Source organism: Bos mutus, chromosome X, assembly GCF_027580195.1.
Source record: "Bos mutus isolate GX-2022 chromosome X, NWIPB_WYAK_1.1, whole genome shotgun sequence".
NCBI classification, from domain to species: Eukaryota; Metazoa; Chordata; class Mammalia; order Artiodactyla; family Bovidae; genus Bos; species Bos mutus.
The window spans coordinates 87,587,450-87,607,912 of record NC_091646.1 but is presented as its reverse complement, the minus strand read 5'-3'; the positions used below and the strand labels follow the sequence as shown (position 1 = coordinate 87,607,912).

At 38.2% G+C, this 20,463-nt stretch overlaps 1 protein-coding gene across 4 annotated transcripts in view; it reads right to left on the bottom strand.

Moving 5' to 3' along the window:
- Positions 1–20,463, bottom strand: part of EFHC2 (EF-hand domain containing 2) — a 241,029-nt gene that overhangs the window by 184,530 nt on the left and 36,036 nt on the right. For all 4 annotated transcript variants that reach the window (XM_070366045.1, XM_070366046.1, XM_070366047.1 and 1 more), the window contains exon 2: positions 13,907–14,095. In XM_070366045.1, the coding sequence (XP_070222146.1) occupies positions 13,907–14,095 (189 nt within the window). The remainder of the gene's footprint in view (positions 1–13,906; positions 14,096–20,463) is intronic.

The following is a 20,463-nucleotide window of genomic DNA, read 5'->3' as shown; positions in this document are numbered from 1 at the left end:
TGAGAATTAAAAGATAAATGGAAATAGCCAACATTGATTAGTTATTAATACACTGGGTCAGGCAATGTGTTAAGTGCTTTTATACTCTATCTCATTTACTCCTTACAACACAGTTATAAAATAGGTATCATTGTTATCCTTGTTTTACAGAAGTCAAGGTTGAGGAAGTTAAACAATTTACCCAAGGTCTTTCTCAAGGTAAAAGAATAGTAGGACAACTGGGGTTAGAACTCACACTGCCTAGCTTCAGAGGCCACAGATTAACCATTATCTCCTGAACTGTCACAAGATTCCCACCATATTTCAGCTCAGTGAAGGACACAGAGAAGAGTAACAGGATTATTATAACAGGGGTTTGAAAATGCTCCAGTAGGAGGGGGAAGTGCTGAACCACCTGAGAACATAAAGAAGAAAGCATTAGAGTGGAGGTGACATGTGAAATGTTTCTTCAAGGCTGAGCAATGAAAGAACTGGATTCATGGGCAAGTGGGTAAGGGCATTTTCTATGGAGGGAACAGCAGGTACAAAGTTATAAGAGCATGGTAGTACATAGTATGTGTGGCCCTCTGAAGGTGATCTAATTTATGCTCCATATCACCTCTTCTCAAAAAAAAAAAAATGCCTTTCCTCTTTTTTGAGTCTTATCAGTCTCACATTTCCTCACCATCAGCCTCTAAGACATCTCCCTCTCTCCCTCCTCACCCCAACTCTCTCCAGCCCTTCTCCCTTTACATCCCCCAAAGCCTAAGAATCTGACTGAAAAATTTGAAGAATCCTTAAAGGATGAAGTGAAGTGAAGTCACTCAGTCATGTCTGACTCTTTGTGACCCCATGGACTATAGCCTACCAGGCTCCTCCATCCGTGTGATTTTCCAAGCAAGAATACTGGAGTGGATTGCCATTTCCTTCTCCAGGAGATCTTCCCAACCCAGGGATCGAACCCAGGTCTCCCACATTGCAGGCGGATTCTTTACCAGCTGAGCCACCAGGAGGAGGGGGAAAAGTAGAATGAGCAAAGACAAATTTTTGTTCAGCAGGCAGGGCATGGGGATAAGGAGAAAGCTGGGAACATATGTTAATAATATTATCCCCATTACATATCAGTAAGAATCAAAGCTTCAATTAATAAAGCTGACTATAAAAGCCAACTAGACCAGAACTTAAAATAGTTTCATTTTTGAAATTCAAACATACATGTAAAAACAAATGTAGGTCGATAATTATCAGAAAAACACAAACCAAAACCAGTGAGACATCATCTCATACCTATCAGAATGGCTATCATCAAAAAGTCTACACATAATAAATGTGGCAAGGATGTAGAGAAAGGAGAACCCTTGTACACTGCTGGTGGTAATGTAAATTGGTGCAACCACTATGGAAAACAGTATGGAGGTTCACCAAAAAACTAAAAATAGAAATATCACATGATCCAGAAATTCCACTCCTGAATATATATCTGAAAAAATGAAAACACTAATTTGAAAAGATATATACACTCCAATGTTCACAGTATCATCATTTAAAATATCCAAAATATAGAAGCAATCCAAGTGTTTATCAACAGATGAATGAATGGATAAAGAGGATGTGATATATACATGCACACAATGGAATACTACTCAGCCATACAAAAGAATGTAATTTGGCCATTTGCAACAATGTGGATAGAACTAGAGGATAATTAGACTTAGTGAAATAAGTCAGAGGAAGACAAATGTTACATGTTATCACTTCTATGTGAAATCTAAAAAATAAATGAATATTACAGACAGACTCAAAGATAGAAGCATTGGTCACGAGTGGGGAAAGGGGGGGCAAGACAGGGATAGGGAATAATTAAGAGATACAAACACTTACGTATAAAATAAGTAAGCAACAAGGATATATTATACAGCACAGGAAAATATAGCCATTATTTATTTTATAATAACCTGAAATGGCATATAATTTATAAAAGCATTAAATCACTGTTATATACCTGAAATTAATATAATATTGTAAATCAACTACATTTCAATAAAAAGTTTAAAATTTTTTAAAAAGTACCCTGAAATACTAGATGAAAAAATCAACAAGTAGAACCAGAGACAGAATAAAATACACTCAAAGACAGATTTCATATTTTAGGCTAAAAAGGAGGGAAACAACAGGGTGGACTACAAAGGAAGTAAAATTTTTGATTAAACATAAAAGGACTACATGAAGTTTCTAGAACCTAGGTGATAATGATGTAAAATCTTTGAGTTTAGAATAATCAGAATGTATATACAACTGTAGTAGTCTATTGCTGACTGCTATTAGTTCAGAATAGTGAAAAATAAAACAATAATAAACGTAGTTACCAAACCTTTCTCCTAAAAGACCATTAAGTGAATTTGCTCAAATAGAAGACAAGACAAACTCTCTTATTTAAACAATAGAAATAAATTTAAACCACCTTAATACCCACAGCATAATGGAACACTGGGGAACAAATGGAAAGAGCAATGCATCAGTAGTTTAATGGCTACATTTTTAGAACTTGCTGGTCTCAATGTCAGCACCTCCAGACTGGTTCCTCTGAAATATGGCAGAATTTGTGCCAAAGAAAAATGCAAGAATCCTGCAGCACAGGAGGTAACTGGGATACTCCCAGCTTCACTTCCCCTGGGAACACTGCCCTCCCTAACCCATGTAAGAAAATAAGCCAAGTCTTAAGCAAAAGAGGAGTGTTAATTCTTTAGGACTAGGTAGGATGAGCCAGGCACTTGATGTGCATTGTCCATCTGATGCTCCCAGTAACTCTAAGACAGGTTTGTTATTCTTACTTGACAGATGAAGGAATTAAGACCAAGAGAAGTTAAAAGCACAGTCCAGGACTTCCCTGGCGGTCCAGTGTTTAAGACTCCATGCTTCCATTTTGAGGAAGGGTTTGATTCCTGGTCAGAGAAGTTCCACATGCCACACAGTATGGGAAAAAAAAAAAAACAACAACATAGCCCAGATGAAATAGATAATAAATGATAAATCCAAGTTTTGAATCCAACTGTCTGACTGAAACCATTGCAGTCTCTACTACACCTCCTCCCATTACAGGGCACTGCAGGAGGATAATGGTCCTTAGGGTTACCGCAACTAATGTACAGAGTTCATTTCCAACAACACTCCATTTGAGTTCAATGTACCCTGGGTCCAATCCTAGAGGTAAAGGAAAAGACCCCGGCAATAATCATGATAATGATGATGATAATAATTCTACTTTCCTAAAAAGAGAAGTCAGCAATTACAAGACCTGGGACAGAGAAAGACGAAGTAGAGAACGGGAAGGAAGTTAAATAGGGCACACATGATGGAAGATGAATAAAAATGCATGAAAGTAAAGAGGAGGATTGAAGAGAGAGACAAAGTTCAGTAAAAGAGAAAAACAGAGAAGTCAAAAGAATGGAAGGGGAAGGATTAAGGAGGTTGAGAGATGGGATATAAGAAAAGGAAAATGAGACAAAATTCAAAAAAAAAAAATGAAGATAAGCATTTCTGCCCCACCTTCAATAATGTGGAATTCATGCCCTCCCTGCCACCTCCCCATTTCTGATGCCCTAAAATGAACAGTCATGTGCTCTCAATTATTTATACCTCTGATAAAAGGTTTATGATAATGACATGTGTCCCTGAAGGATCCTCCTTATTGAAAGAACTATTACCACACTAAACAGCACAATGAATTTCATAGTCAGAATAGGTATTTAAATAGAGGAGCATAATTTAAATAAGCAGAAGGAAAGGAACGATTCTAACATGTTTAAATTTAGAAATTGGCAATGCTAAATGTTTTTAAAACCTCTGAAGGGAGTTAGGAGAGTAACTTATTTGAAAAAAAAAAAAAAAAACTATGTTTAAAAATAAAGGGATATCAATCCAGAGAATGAAAAAAATGATTACACAAATACCCAGAAATCTGCCATGGTGAATTATCACATGTGAATTGGCTGCACTTTGTTTATATACATACAGAGTATCAAAGCTGTGCCTCAAATCTTAAATCCCAAACAGACTCCAGAGAAGTAAGATTCCACTAATATGAAGGTGAAGAACAGGCAAAACTAATCTATAGTGATGGAAGTCAGAGCAATGGAGGAGCGCTGAATGGAAGGCGGCATAAGGGGACTTTGTGGTGGGAGAGATGTAAATGCTGTCCAGAATGGTGGCTACCTATGTGTACTGGTAGAACTCATGGGACTGTATGCTGAAAGTGGGTACATTTTATCCTAAATAAATTGTATCTCAATAAAGTTGATTAAAATAAAGACTCAAACAATAAAACCCTAAAGGAGTAGAGTTTTCTGTGTCCTGATTGTGGTGGTGGTTACATGAATCTCTGTGATAAAATTTCGCAGAACTATAAACTAATGGGAAAATATGAGTGCATGTAAAAACTGGTGACATTCAATTAAGGTCTGGAAGTTTAGTACTATACCAATGTCAATATCCTGCTTTTGATAATGTACTGCATTTGTCTAAGATAAGATTGGGGAAAGAGTCTATGCCATTTTTGTGATTTCTTATAAGTTAAAAATAATTTCAAAAATATTTTTTAAAAAGAACGTGGATTATATAGTTCGTATTTGTACCATTACCCACCATCAGAGTTACAAAAAGGGTGAGCTTACTACAGGGCAGAATCCTGCAAGAACAAAATTCAGGAAGGTAAATAATTGTTTAAATGTTTCCAAAAACCTGCAGCTGGTCTGATTTCAGAAGGGGAAAGTACATAAACATTACTCTATAGATGAAAAATTCAGAACAAAATATAAATGAGCTTTAAAATATAAGTCAACAAATCAAATAGTAATCATTAGTTCTGAATTTGTGAGCTACAGTGTTACACATGACAAAGGTTTTTGTGTTAAAAAAAAAAAATCAGGGTGTACAGAGAACAACCATGCAAAGAAGCAGCAAGAGGGAGGGTCTGCAAGCCAAGAAGTGAGGCCTTAAGAGAAATCAACCCTGATAGCACAGTAATCTTGAACTTCTAACCTCCAGAACTGTGAGAAAATTAATATCTGTGGCTTAAGGCACTCAATCTATGGTATGTTGCTATGGCAGTCCAGAAGATTAATATATTAAACTATAATTTATACTTTATAAAATTTACCTCTTATAAGTACACTTCAATGACTTTTCATAAATCTATAGAGTTGTGTAATCATCACCACAACCTAGTTTAAAACATTTCCATCACCCCCTCAAAATTCCCTCTCCTACTGCCATCCCCAGGCAAACTATTGATCTGCTTTCTCTGATGTAGTTGCCTTTTTTAGGATTTCAGATAGACGGAATCATACAATATGAAGTCTTCTGTATCTGATTTCTTAGTAAGTTTTTGGGGCTGATCCACATTGTATTAATACTACACATCAGTAGTTTCTTACTCTTGACAAATGGTTTCCACTGTATGGCTGTACCACATTTTGTTCATCCATTCATCATCTGATGGACATTTGGGTTGTTCCCTGTTGTGGGCTACGTATGTTTCAATTTCTCTTAGAAATATATGTAGGAGTAGAATTAACTGAGTCATGTGGTCGTGACTAATGGTTAAATATGTCATGAGCACATATTTAACTATTTAAGAAACTGCCAACCAGTCTTCCAAAATGGCAATACCATTTTACGTTCCTTTCAGGAATATATAAAAGTTTCAGCTTCTTAACAGCCTTGCCAACACTTGGTATGTCAGTCTTTTTAAGTTATAGCCATTCTAATGGGTGTGCAGTAGTATCTACTCAGGTTTAAGCTCAAAAAGACAATTTTAACTTTGAGCTAATAAGAATAAGCCACAGGCCTACTACTGCTAAAACGTTTAACCCTGAGGGGAAGGTCTTAAAATTTTTCTAGTAACTAAACTCTAGTTTTTAGCAAAGAGGGGAGGAAAAACTCTTCTTCAATAAAAGACTCATTTATGAACCTCATTATTTTTATTCTAAAACCATTTATTCCAAATTTGCAGATATTTTTATAAAGTGCCTTTTGAATTTCAAAAGATTAGAGAAAGCCATAATATATGATGAAACTGGAAATTTTTATCAGTTTAACAAATTTAATGAAGGTAATTATGTGTTTTAATGATAAATACAGAACATACAGTTGGGAATTTGGGATATGAAGTGCTTGATTTCAGGCAAGCCTTTTGATTTCTTCTTTAAAACTAAATAGCTGAAGAGTATGTAATTGTGACTTAAAACATGGGTTTAAATGGCAATTATTGTGATTACATTATGTTATATATATTGCTGTCTTTTATGAAATGATCCCCATAGGTTTCAGATAACCTGAAAATTACATAAACCTATGGAACATTTTTCATTTGACATTTTGGGCATGGTTTAAAGGTATAATGTCTGACACATATAATATTTTTAATTGTATTTAATTTATATATACTCATTATATTTTGTAAGATTCCTGATTTGGCTTTAGGCAAAACTTTGAGTGTCTATAGTAGTTTATTGTTCTTTGCCAATCATATGAAATTCTAACCTACTTGATGGCTCCTTGATCACCCTGCAGGAAAATTAAACATTTTGGCTGGTATTGGATAAGAAAGAGAAAAACAGCCCCTGATATCCAGGAGCCAACCTGACACTATCAGCTGGCTTTGGTGCTGCTACAAGCTGGTCTGCTAAACATGAAAACTTCCAGAGGATACTATTTTCAGACAAGGCCACTTTGTGAACACAATGGATCAAGATGAAAAAAAGAGAGAGATCAGACCATAGCTACATCTGAACACAGATAGAACATGAATGTTGTCCAAGCCACAAAACGCCAAATATCCCCCTGTCCTAGGAGTAAGGGCTGCTTCTGTCCCAATTACAGATATAGTCTTACATCTAGTCTCCTCTCTCCATAAATGAGATTACTTAAGATACAGAATCTTTTTTAAAAAATGAGCAAAAGAACTGAATAGACACTTTTCCAAAGAGGAAACACAGAGGGCCAACAGGCAAATGAAAAGACATTCAACATCACTTAATCATCAGGGAAATGCAAAACCACAATAAGATATCAACTCATACCTATCAGAATGACTATGATCACAAAGACAACAAATAACAAATGTTGGTGAAGATGTGGAGAAAAGTGAATCCTTGTGTGCTGTTGGTGGGAATGTAAACTAGTACAGCCACTGTGGAAAACAGTATGGAGGGTTTTCAAAAAACTATAAACAGAACTGCCATAGGACCCCTGGTGGCTCAGACCATAAAGCCTCTGCCTACAATGCAGGAGACCCGGGTTCGATCCCTGGGTCGGGAAGATCCTCTGGAGAAGGAAATGACAACCCACTCCAGTATTCTTGCCTGGAAAATCCCATGGACGGAGGAGCCTGGGGGCTACAGTCCAGGGGGTTGCAAAGAGTCAGACACGACTGAGCGACTTCACTTTCAATTTCACTTTTTCACCATAGGACCCAGCAATTCTACTCCTGGATATACATCTGAAAGACAAACAAAAAACACTAATTCGAAAAGATGCATGTACCTCAATGTTCACAGTGGCATTATTTACAATTGCCAACCTATGAAAACAACCCAAGTGTCCATCAACAGATGACTGAATACAGATGTGGGGTGTGTTTGTGTGTGTGTGTGTGTGTGTGTGTGTATACTAACCTACTTGATCACTCCTTGATCTCCCTGCAGGAAAATGTGTATATACACACACACATACGACTACTACTGAGCTATAAAAAAGAATGAAATTTTGTAATTTGCAGCAACATGAATAGCCTTGCAGGGTACTATGACAAGTGATATAAATCAAACAAATAGTGTATGATATTACTCATGTGAAAATCTAAAAAATATAATAAATTAGTGAATATACAAAAAGAAGCAAACTCAGATACACAGAACAAACCAGTGGTTACCAGTGCAGGGAGAAAAGGGGGATGGACAATAAAATAAGCTATAAGGATATATTGTACAACACAAGGAATATATCCAATATTTTATAATAACTATAAATAGAGTATAACCTTTAAAATTGTGAACCACTATATTGTACACCTGTAACCTATATACTGTACAACAACTATATTTCAATTTAAAAGATACACAGTCATAGCAGTAACCCCACTTCCTGACAGCACCCAATCTAGAGCAAGGCCTCACTTCTTTAAATCCTCTCCAAAATTACCTAACATGAGCCCAAATCTTATAGTAAGTCTTTTCTAACACTTGCTTACTTAGACATCCCACAGTTACTCATAGTAGATGTTTTTCCTCACTGCAATGAGTAACAAACCAACTTGCTCAATGAAAAACACACATCAAGGTGACCCAAGAGATGAGGTTATATTTTAAATTGTTATTTTTATATTGTTCAAAGCATAAAGAGCCACACAGTACTACATATACAATCAGCTCACCATAAACCCCTTATAAACAAATCCAAAGTTATTAAAATTCCAATTCTATGGTCAGTAGTTTTGATTATAATCATTATGTTCACAGTAGATGGAAAAAATAAAATAATATTTTAAATGCATGCATACCCCATAGGATCAACCTTTACCCTGCCACTTACTATAATAGAGTCATTTGCAAAGCAGCAAACAAATTAGGCTAACTAGGAGCTATTGACAAATGAAGAGAAATGAAACCATAATTGTAGTCTATGTAAAAGATGCTTAACATCCAGATAAAAGTCATTAAAAAACATTCAGTCATTTGAGTATTTCTAACTATACTGACTTTTTATAAAAGCAGCTAACAATAGCAATGGCAGCATATTATAAACTACTAAATGCCAAACTTCAATTAACAATAAAGCAGTAGGTACCTGATGTAATTAGAAAGAGCCCCAGGCCAGGAGATTCAGGGTCTGGGCTTAGTTTTAGGATCAGTTTGCCTTTAATCACAGACTACATGCCACAGACTAAGACTCAAGTCTTAGGCACAGACTGCTAAAGGTAAGGGGGTATTAAGCAAGCATCTAGCCAAGTTCCCCCCTCATAGTCAAGGAAACTGAGGCTCAGAGAGGGAAGGTGACAAAGCCACAATCATAAAGATATTAGTTCCAGTGCCTCCAACATGCATCCTCAGAACACTATCTCTGCCACACTTTTTGCAAGTGGTTCCTCATTTAAAGAATGAGAACAGTCATCCATGTTTGCTTCTTCCTGGGATGTTGACTGGAACTAACTTGTTGAGTGAATATGCACTTGCTTATATTTAAACAAATTCACAAAATAACTAGTCTTTGGGCAGTGGGTGCAGTATCAGGCAAAATTGTGTTTGGCTACTTGCATAAATCCTCCCACTGGCAAGGGTTTTAAAAGCACATTGGTGGTGGTTTAGTCGCTAGGTCATGTCCTACTCTTACAACCTCATAGACTGTAGCCTGCCAGGCTCCTCTGTCCATGGGATGCTCCAGAAAAAAATACTGGAGTCTGTTGCCATTTTCTTCTCCAGGGGATCTTCCCAACCCAGAAATCAAACCTGGGTCTCCTGCATTGCAGGCAGGTTCTTTACCAACTGAGCTACAAGGGAAGCTTTAAAACACATTAGGGCTGTGTTTCTCAATGGGCACGGTATTTGCATTTTAGGTAGAATATTCAGTTGGGGGGTTCCCCTCCCCAAGTTGCAGGATGTAAAATACAAGGCTGGGTCCCAGCTACTCAAATAGCAGCAGCACTTCTGTGTCAGGTCTGGCCCTAGGGCGAGGCAATTGAAAACATCAAAACTAATGCCAAAAATCCAGGATGAACAAAATACGACCATGTTAAATAAAGACAGAATCAGCACTACTGATTTTCCCTTTTGCCTCAGGCTCCAATATGGCTCAGCATGACACAGTTACTGATCCTGTCTTTATTTAACATGCTATTTTGTTCATCCTGAATTTTTGCATTAATTTTAAAGATACTTCATGGGAACTTGAATAAAATTTGTATCCTACTGTTGTGTGAAAATTGTATAAATCTTAATTATGTTGAATTGGTTCATAGTGCTTTTCAGGTCTACTATATCCTTCTACTTCTCTGTATATTCAATCTATTGGCTTTTGAGAGTTTGATATTGAAACGCCAACTAAAAATCTTAATTAATCTACTTTAAAAAATAATTGTAATATATAGTGGAAGTATATGTAAACTTGTTCTGTATTTTCCCAAGTTTCTTGTAAATGTGTTGTCATATTTCCATAATTTAAAAAATATAAGCAAAAAAATTTTTAATTATTTCATTAAAATATTACCTGGCTGATTACTGAGTTTAGGGGCACCCCTTAAATTCTGTACTCAAGACAAGTGCCTCACTTGTTTTATCATAGTCCAGTTCTCTTCCCAGTCATTGGGACAACTCAAAACACCTCCAGACATTTCCAAAGGTCTCCCTAGGTTGAGGACCTCTAAAATAGGGATTGATTTTTCTCATTTAATAGGATGTCTGAGAGACATGGCTCAGGCCTGAAACGGTAGTCACTTGATGCCATCAGGGCCCTAGATTTCCTTTATCTCTGCTGCATTCACAAGATGGCTGCTGTGCCCCGAGGAATTACGTCCTACTTCCAGACAGGAAAACACAGCAGTAAAAACATATCAGCTGAGCCTGACACCTTTAATTAGAAAAATCACTTTCCCAAGAGCCCCACCCTTTGGCCACCTGATGCAAAGAGCTGACTGATTGGAAAAGACTCTGATGCTGGGAAAGACTGAAGGCAGGAGGAAGAGGGGATGACAGAGGATGAAATGGTTGGATGGCATTACTGACTCAATGAACATGTGTTTGAGCTAGCTCCAGGAGTTGGCGATGGACAGTGAAGCCTGACGAGGTTACAAAGAGTCGGACAGGACTGAGCGACTGAACAACCACAACCACCCTAATAAGCTTTAACTCACGTGTCATTAGCTAGAAGTGAGCCAAGTGGCCAGCCTTAGCTGTAGGGAGCCTGGGAACACAAACGCATGTAAGTGGGCACATCTCCAGCCTGAATAAAACTGGCCTCATTAAAGGGGAGAGTGAAGAAAAGATAAAAGAGCTAGAAATGTCTGCCATGAGGATCACTGCAAATAGTCTCTTCTCTGCTTATAATCTGATGGTCTGCCTGAGCAGAATGTTTTCATGGTCACTTTTAGAATTATGGACAGAAGCTGGAATATTATCTCAGGTTGGGCTCCATAGAAGCAGAGTCTGAAACAGGGGTTTAGGTATGTTTGATTTATTATTAAGGGCATACTCTTGGGACAAACTTGAAAGGGAGTGAGAGGAACAGCCAAGGGAAGGGAAATCATCCAAGGGAGGATGCATTCTCATATGAAATTTTGCCGAGGCTTAATGGACAAGGAGGGCTTCCCTCACAGCTCAGACAGTAAAGAATCTGCAATGCAGGAGAGCTGGGTTCGATCCCTGGGTCAGGAAGATCCCCTGCAGGAAGGCATGGCAACCCACTCCAGTATTCTTGTCTGGAGAATTCCATATACAGAGGGCTCTCTGTATATAGCCCATATATGTAGCCCATATAGGGTGGGCTACAATCTATGGGGTCGCAAAGAGTTGGACAAAGCTGAGCAACTAACACTTTACTTTTGTAACGCACAAGGGGCCATGAGCCTAAATCAAGCATGACACAGAATTGTTCCATGTTAAAGAAGCTCAGCCTTTCACCGTTGACAAATCAGTCAGCCATTTGCTACCCCATCCTATGCTGAAGTAAGTGGCCATGGTAACCTCCCAGGTGAACTCTCTGGGTGATGCAATGTCCACTAGCCAAGACAACACTCCATGGAGGGTTACAAGAATGAGTTGTTAGCCAAAGCACTTGCTGCACTAGCTGTGGGGGGTGGGGTGCCCGTTGGGGGTGGGGAGGATCAAAAGCACTTACTACAGATATTAATTATGATGCACTTTCCAAAAATCTGCCTTTATTTCTACCTTATATTGTTTGAGAAAGTAGCCCTAGATATATTGCTATGATTAAAAGCTGTTAGAAAAGTGTCTCATTTTCAAGAAAAACGATTAACAGGTGTTGACTTGTTTTGTTAAGCCACAAATGCCAAAAGCACTTTATAATTTGCTCTGGGTATTAACCAGGATCCAATCTGTAGTTCACAATCTCATCAGAGCATGTAAATATTTCATAGTCTTAGTGTCTCATTTAAAGCTCAATGAATATTTAATTGAAGTTGACCAACAAAATAACTGAATTATGTTACATTTAGTTAGGCCTGAAATGAGCAAGCTCTTCATTTTCTCAAGTAGTTTGAAGCTAAAATTATTCCAACTTCATGAAATATTCTACACAATTTTATAAGTAATTAAAAGACTGTAAAATAGACTCAAAAGCACATATTAAATATTGAGAAAAACATGAAATAAAATGAATTTTCAACTTTAAATACAAGAGAATAGTTTAATATATTGTGGCCTACATTATTTATTAGGTGGAGGATTAAACTATTCTCAATACACTCTTTTTGACATAAGTAAAAATAGAATCTTTTCTTTGATGCTTGCAAGTTAAATATTCTAGAATGATGATGTGCAAACACCTATAAGATTGATATTAACAGGAAACTATGCATGAGCCACTCAAGTAAGTCAGTCCAGAAAGTGTTTCTGAACCCTAGGTCCAGCATTAAGCAAGGTATATACTAAAAATAATCCAAAAAAGAGAAATATTGAGGACTTCACTGGTGGTTGGGTCCAGAGGTTAAGAATCTGCCTGCCAATGCCAGGGACAAGGGTTCAATCCCTGGTCGGGGATCTAAGATCCCACATACTATAGAGCAACTAAACCCACGTGCTACAACTTCTTAGCTCACACACCACCTCTAGAAAGTCTGTGCAAGATCCCACATGATGCAATGAAGATCCCACACAGCAAATAAATAAATTTTAAAAAGAGAGAGAGTGAAATATTGGTCCACATTCAAAGTAGAGAAGGTTTCCTAAGAAAGAAGCTTTCCCATGGTCTGTTAAATCTCCATAAGTGTCAGAACTGGACTTCAAAAGAAGTGTGTGCTCTGATTGACCCTAACTTGGGTGACATGGAATATGTCACTTCTGCCAAATCTGAAGACATTTTAATTGGAATCAAAGCATTGCCAACTAGTCCCCATGTTAAGGCTGCTAAAAACTACCTGGTAAGTTTAGCATACTAATGTTTGAATTCTTTAGTCCTGAGTTAGTTTTTATTTATAGGACCTAAATAATTTAATAACAATTTCTCAGAAAACAGACCGCAGGGCCATGGTGACACAGGGCTGTGTGACAAAACAGAGCATATCCACACAGCTGCCTTGTGGGAAACAACTGGCCACTTTGGGTTTTCTCCCTTTGCTCTTGGTCCCGTTTTAGAGATTCAAATGGACTGCCTACTTCAATTGTAAATACGCCAGTATATGTGCATGTGTTATGCACACAAACACACATCACAAAAACTCCAGACTGCTGTCTAATAATGGCACCTCTTTCCCTCACTTCCACAATTCTGGCCTATCACCCTTGGTCTTCAAGGGTGGGGAACCATAATTAGTATGGAGAAAAGACAAGGAGGCATTTTCCTGTTGCATTCAATGGCACATTCAGAATCACACAAAATTCTTTAGTTAATGGCAATCGCTAAGCAAAAGTGGCAGTCTGACTAGACCCTTACTGTCTATAGAAGGACACTATCCTGTCCAGGACAGGAGATAAGAGAATGGTTGATAAGCATTCACCATGAAAGGTGATGAACATTAGGCATCCTGTGACCAATGTGCCTGGTCAGAAACAGAATCAGGGATAACTTTTCTTTGCTTAGAGTACTTTTATGTCATTTCAAATGAACATTTACGTTGAGGACTCATTTTCTCAAATCTACTTAATATTTAGGTACATGTAACATTTTAAGACTGCATGTCTCCCAATGTCACGTGACTTACCTGTTTATCGAAAGCCACCCAAGATGGTGAGTCAGTTCCCATTCCTTTAGGAAATACACTGTATTTTGGCTTTATCTTCTGTCCGAAAAGCAGTTCTCCACCTATTCCTGGTTTATCTTCACCCACCAGCATCCTAACATTGTTGCAAAAGCCCCAGTGTTGAGATTTGTGGAATTTCTCTTTTCCCATCTGTGAACACAAAAGACAACCCAAAATGGCCAAAGTTATTCTTTCTGCCTTTTCATATTTGCTTTAAAAGGTAAACATATTTCCCATCATTTATTTTTCCCATTACAAAATGCAAATTAGAGTGGCAAATAATTATGATCAATCTTCACCATAAACTTGTGCCTCATTTTAAATTCAGTTCATTTTAACAAATTCAAAACCTTGAAAAGCAATAAGAACAAATCCAATGCTCCATGCTATTTAAAACATTTCAAAATAACTGTTACTGCAAGTGAACATTTAGGACATTAACTTGCTAATTGGTCTATTCCACTTATTTGCCAAGAATGCAAACAGGGGGAAAAAAAGAAACTTCTCTACTTCAGAGTAAAAAATGTAACAGTTTTCCCACAGAAATCGAAATATTATCTTAATCAAAATGGAGAATAAAATCTTTTCCTCATTAAATAAGTGTCACAGGAAATTTGTCAGAGCTGACATTGTCCTCCTAACTGTAGAACCTTGCCCTCCCTCTTCCCCACTTCCCCTCACATCTTTTCTGAGGATCTGAGCAGAAAGGGCAAAGCCCAGATAATGCTTCCAAGGACTGGCAAAGATGTGGGCCAACAGCAATGTGCATGCACTGCTAGTAGAAAAGTAAAGCAGAAAAATCAATCTGAGGAAAGATATGGTAATACCTAGCAAAGTGAAAGGCATATGCTTGCCCAGACACCTAGCATGTCCACTTCTAAGTATCTTCTGCCCTTTGCATGGGGAGCTATAAATCAGATTATTTGTTACAGCAGTGTTAGTAAGAGTGAAAAATAGGAAACAATCTAAATGTCTATCAGTAGCAGAAAAGATACCTCAATTGTGTTCTCTTTATAAAATGCAATATAAATACAGAGGTCTAAAATTATATGCATCAATATGGACAAATTTCAAAAACTATCAAGCAAAAAAAAGGTAGGACACAAAATTTGATCACTTCATCTTATATGAAGTCTGAAAATATTCAAAAACACAGGGTTGTTTATGGATAATATAAGCATATAAATGATAAGCAGCAAATTCAAATTAATATAATATCCATGATGATGCATGATATATGATATAATAAATATCACATGATATTTATATGTGATATATTAATATATTTGTTGTATCATATATCATATTATGAACATCCATGTACACCACAGCCCTGTAGAAAAAAATAGAACATTTCAGATACAATTAAAGCTGTCTTTCATCCCGTTCCTGATTTCAATATCTGTAAGTCTGCTTCTGTTTTGTAAATGAATTCATTTGTATTTTTTTAAAAACTAGATTCCACATATGAGTGATATCATATGATTATTTGTGGATGAACACACTACTATATATATGACAGAAAACCAACAAGGACCTACTGTATAACACAGGGAACTCTACTTGATATTCTGCAGTAACCTATATGAGAAAAGAATATAAAAAAGAATGAACATATGTATCATATATGTATAACTGAATCACTTTGCTATATGTGTGTGTGTGTATGTGTTTGTGTGTCTGCTCGGTCATATTCAACTCTTTGTGACCCAATGGACTGTAGCCCGCCAGGCTCCTCTGTCCATGGAATTTTCCAGGCAAGAATACTGGAGCAGATTGTCATTTTCTCCTCCAGGGGACCTTCCCAACCCAGGGATCAAACCCACATCTCTTGCATCTCCTACACTGGCAGGTGGATTCTTTACCACTGAGCCACCTAGGAAGCCTACCATATATGTAAAACTGAATCACTTCGCTGTGTAACTGAAAGTAACACAGTCTTGTAAATCAATTATGTTCCAATAAAAATAAAATATTTAAAAAATAAATATAAGCCCTCTCTCAGAGTTCATGCTCCTTGTCTCCCTCTCCAGAGGTAACAAGTATCCTGAATTTGCTGCTTGAACTTGAATACTTTGCCAGGATTATGTAGATCCAGGGCAATAGCCTCTTGCAAAGCATGATGCATTGGCAGGAAGTCTGAAAGGAAGTTCAAAAATATTTTGTTTCAAGGCAACCTATGAAATGGGATAAAATATTTGAAAATAATATACATGAAAAGGAATTAATATCCAAAATATAAAAAGAACTCATACAACTCAATAACAAAAAATCTGATTAAAAAATGGACAGACGATATGAACACATATTTTTCCAAAGAAGATATTCAACTGGCCGACAGGTACATAAGAAGATGTGCAACATCACTAATCATCAAGGATATGCAAATCAAATCCATAATGAGATACCACCTCACACCTGTTAGGATGGCTATTTTGTCAAAAAGGTAAGAAATAACAAGTGCTGGCAAGGATGTGGAGAGAAGGGAACCCTTGTGTACTGGTGGTGAGAATATATATTGGTGTAGCCACTATGGAAAATAGTATGGAAGTTCCTTTAAAAATTAAAAATAGAACTACCACATGACTCAGCAATTCTACTTCTGGGTATTTATTCAAAGAAAATAAAAATACTAACTTGAAAAGATATGTACACCCCATGTCCATCTGTCGCATTATTTACAATAGCCAAAAGAGAAACAACCTAAAGTGGTTACTGACAGATGAATTAATATTATTATATTATTCAGCCATAAAAAAGACTTGCCACTTGCAGCAACATGGATGAACCCTAAGGGCATAACACTAAGTGAAATGTCAGACAGAGAAAAACAAGTATTATATGATTGCACCTATATGTGGAATCTTAAAAAGAATAAAAAATAAACAAATTCATAGATACAGAGAACCAACTGGTGGTTGCCAGAGGTGGAGGGTGGGGGTGGGCAAAATGGGTGAAGGTGATCAAAATGTACAAACGTTCAATTATAAAATAAATAAGTCATGGGGATGTAATACACAGCATGGTGACTATAGTTAATACTGTACTATTGGTATATATTTTAGAGTGTCAAATAGAGTAAATCTGGAAAATTCTCATCACCAGAAAACAAAAAACTTGTAACTATTGTGTGATAGTAGATGCTAACCAGACTTATTGTGATCATTTTGCGATATATACAAAGATGGAATCATTACATTTTACACCTACAACTAATATAATGTTATATAAAGAAGGCTGAGCACTGAAGAATTGATGCTTTTGAACTGTGGTGCTGGAGAAGACTCTTGAGAGTCTCTTGGACTGCAAGGAGATCAAACTAGTCAATCCTAAAGGAAATCAATCCTGAATACTCATTGAAGGACTGATGCTGAAGCTCCAATACTTTGGCCACCTGATGCAAAGAGTCAACTCACTGGAAAAGACACTAATGCTGGGAAAGACTGAGGGCAGGAAGAGAAGGGGGTGGCAGAGCATGAAATGGTTGGATGGCATCATCGACTCAATGGAAATAAGTTTGAGCAAACTCTGGGAGATAGTGAAGGACAAGGAGGTCTGGTGTGCTGCAGTCCATGGGGTCACAAAGAGTTGGACATGACTTAGCCTCTGAACAACAACAAATTAATTAATATTAATAAAAATTAAATACCCAAAAATTAAAAGGCAAATACAAGACCTCATTTTTTCACTAAGGCAGCCTGGAAGAACAGGGAAGGGCTTGAGTAGCCTTGCTCAGGAGAGTCAGGGCCACACAGATGCCCCAGGAAGACAAACAACCCAGGCAGAAGGCTGCTGAAGGAAAGCTAGAGACAGTGGTTAGGATGGTGACCAGCAGCCTGGCTCTGTCCCATAGAGAATCCATTGCTACAACCTCCACCACCACCCCACTCCCCTCTGACACACACTCACACAACACTCAGTTTACCATAAGTCAGTCCCAAATCACCATAGCAAAGCAAAAGTTGGGTTGGTTAAAATGAATGGTGGAATAACATTGAATTTTATAATAATGTCCCTCTTTCAAAGCAAGTATTTTGGGTAATCACAAACTCATCTCAGGTCAAACCAACAAATGTTTGTTAAACATTTACTATATTCCTAACTTTCTGCCAGATACGCATGCATGCATGCAAAGTCACTTAGTCATGTCCAACTCTTTGCAACCCCATGGACTGTAGCCCACCAGGCTCCTCTGTCCATGGGATTCTCCAGGCAAGAATACTGGAGTGGGTTGCTGTGCCCTCCTCCAGGGAATCTTCCCGACCCAAGGATCAAACCCAGTCTCCTGTGGCTCCTGCATTGGCAGGCAGGTTCTTTACCGCTAGTGCCACCTGGGAAGCCTTGCGCCAGATATAGTATTTAAAATAAGCATAAAACTCAGCCGTGCCTTGAAGAGGAAACCCACCATCTGGCCGAGGAGTCAAGATTTAGATAACTAATAGGAAGCAGTAGACTTCCATTTTTGACCACTTACCATGAGCTATACCATTTGCATACATGCTCAGTCGCTCAGTCGTCTCCAACTCTTTGCAACCCTGTGGACTATAGCCTGCCAGGCTCCTCTGTCCATGGGATTTTCCAGGCAACAATACTGAAGTGTATTGCCATTTCCTCCTCCAGGGGATATTTCTGACCCAGGGACCAAACCCACATCTCCTGGGTCTCCTGCATTGGCAGGAGGATTCTTTATCACTCTGCCACCTGGGAATCTTTATATGCATTACCAAATTTTGCCATCACAAAACTATGTGATAGGCATTATTACAGCCATTTTACAGAGGCAGAGACAAGTTGACTAGCACATCCATGGTTATATGGTAAATAGTGGAGCCTGTATCTGAATCTAAGCTCATTGACCCTAATCTCTGGTTAAGTCTATCTACCCTGAGCCATAAACTGATGGGCTGGAGTAACAGTGTTGAGGTCCTTCAGGTAGTTGGATACTGTCTTGAGCCTGGAGAAATGGGATGAATTGGACAGGAGAAGAAGGAAACAGGAACCCTAATGCTCTGCTGATGGGACAGTTGGGACATTCTGGAAAGCAATGTGGTACTACTTGGCAAAACTAGGGATGTGTATTCCCTGTGATTCAAGAATCTTACTCCTGGATATGTATCTCAGAGAAATTCTCACAGTAGCCAATAAATGGAGATATATGACAATGTGTAATGGTACAGTAGGTCATCTACATACAAACAAGTTCCATTTAAAGAGCACATTCATAAGTCCAATTTGGAAGTCCAACAAAGTAAGTTTGTAAGTCTAAGCTACAATTTCACTCATGCCTAGTGTTGATAGAACACACATTCGCATCTTTGAAAGCCCACAACTTGAAGGTTTGTACATATGGGACATACTGTATTTTGGGAAAGTTGGAGACAAGCTTGATAAATATGTTGATGAAACGGATAAGAAAATATGGCTTCATGGATAAGTACACTATGTTGGATCTTCATTTCATTTCACTTCTTTGAAGCAATAAACCAGACGTATGTAGACTGTCATAATAAATGAACGTAGATGTCATGGCTGAAACAACAGAAACTAATTTCTCACAGTTCTGGAGCCTGGGAAGTCTAAGACAAGAGTGCTGGCCAATTCAGTTGCCCAGTGAGGGTTCTAGTCTTGCCTTGAAGACTGCCAGTGTCTCCCTGTGTCCTCACAGGGCAGTGAGAGAGACAGCAAGCTCTCTGGTGTCTCTTCTCATAAGGGTACGAATTTCATTATGGGGGGTCCCATCCTCATGATCTCATCTAAACCTAATGACCTCATCTCTAAACACCATCACACTGGGGGGTTAGGGTTCAACACACGGATTTGGGAAGGACACATAGCATTGGAGAGAGAAGGAAATGGCAACTCACTCCAGTGTCCTTGCCTGGAGAATCCTGTGGACAGAGGAGCCTGGTGGGCTGCCGTCTATGGGGTTGCACAGAGTTGGACACGACCAAAGCGACTTAGCAGCAGCAGCACAGCACTGGATGTACATATAAGCAACATAGATTCTTAAAACATACTGTTGGGTGAAAAATGGTATCTGTAGCATACTATATCATTTGCACATTTTTAAAAAACAATGCTACATATTTTGCAAGAACACACAGAGATTCAAGAATGTGCATCAGGACTTCCCTGGTGGTCAGTGGATAAGAATCCACCTGCCATTGCAGGGGATACAGGTTCAATCCCTGATCCGGGAAGATCCCACATGCCACGAAGCAACTAAGCCTGTATGCCACAGCCACTGAGCCTGTGCTTTAGAGCCCACAAGCCACACCTACTAAGCCTGTGTGCCACAACTACTGAAGGCCACATACCCTAGAGCCTGCACTTGAGCTGCAATTACTGAAGCCTGGGCGCCTAGAGCCTATGCTTTGCAACAAGATAAGTCACGGCAATGAGAAGCCTGTGCACCACAATGAAGAGTAGCCCCCGACTGCCACAACTAGAGAAAGCCAGCACACAGCAACAAGGACCCAGCACAGCCAAAAGTAAAATTAATTTTTTTAAATGTGCAT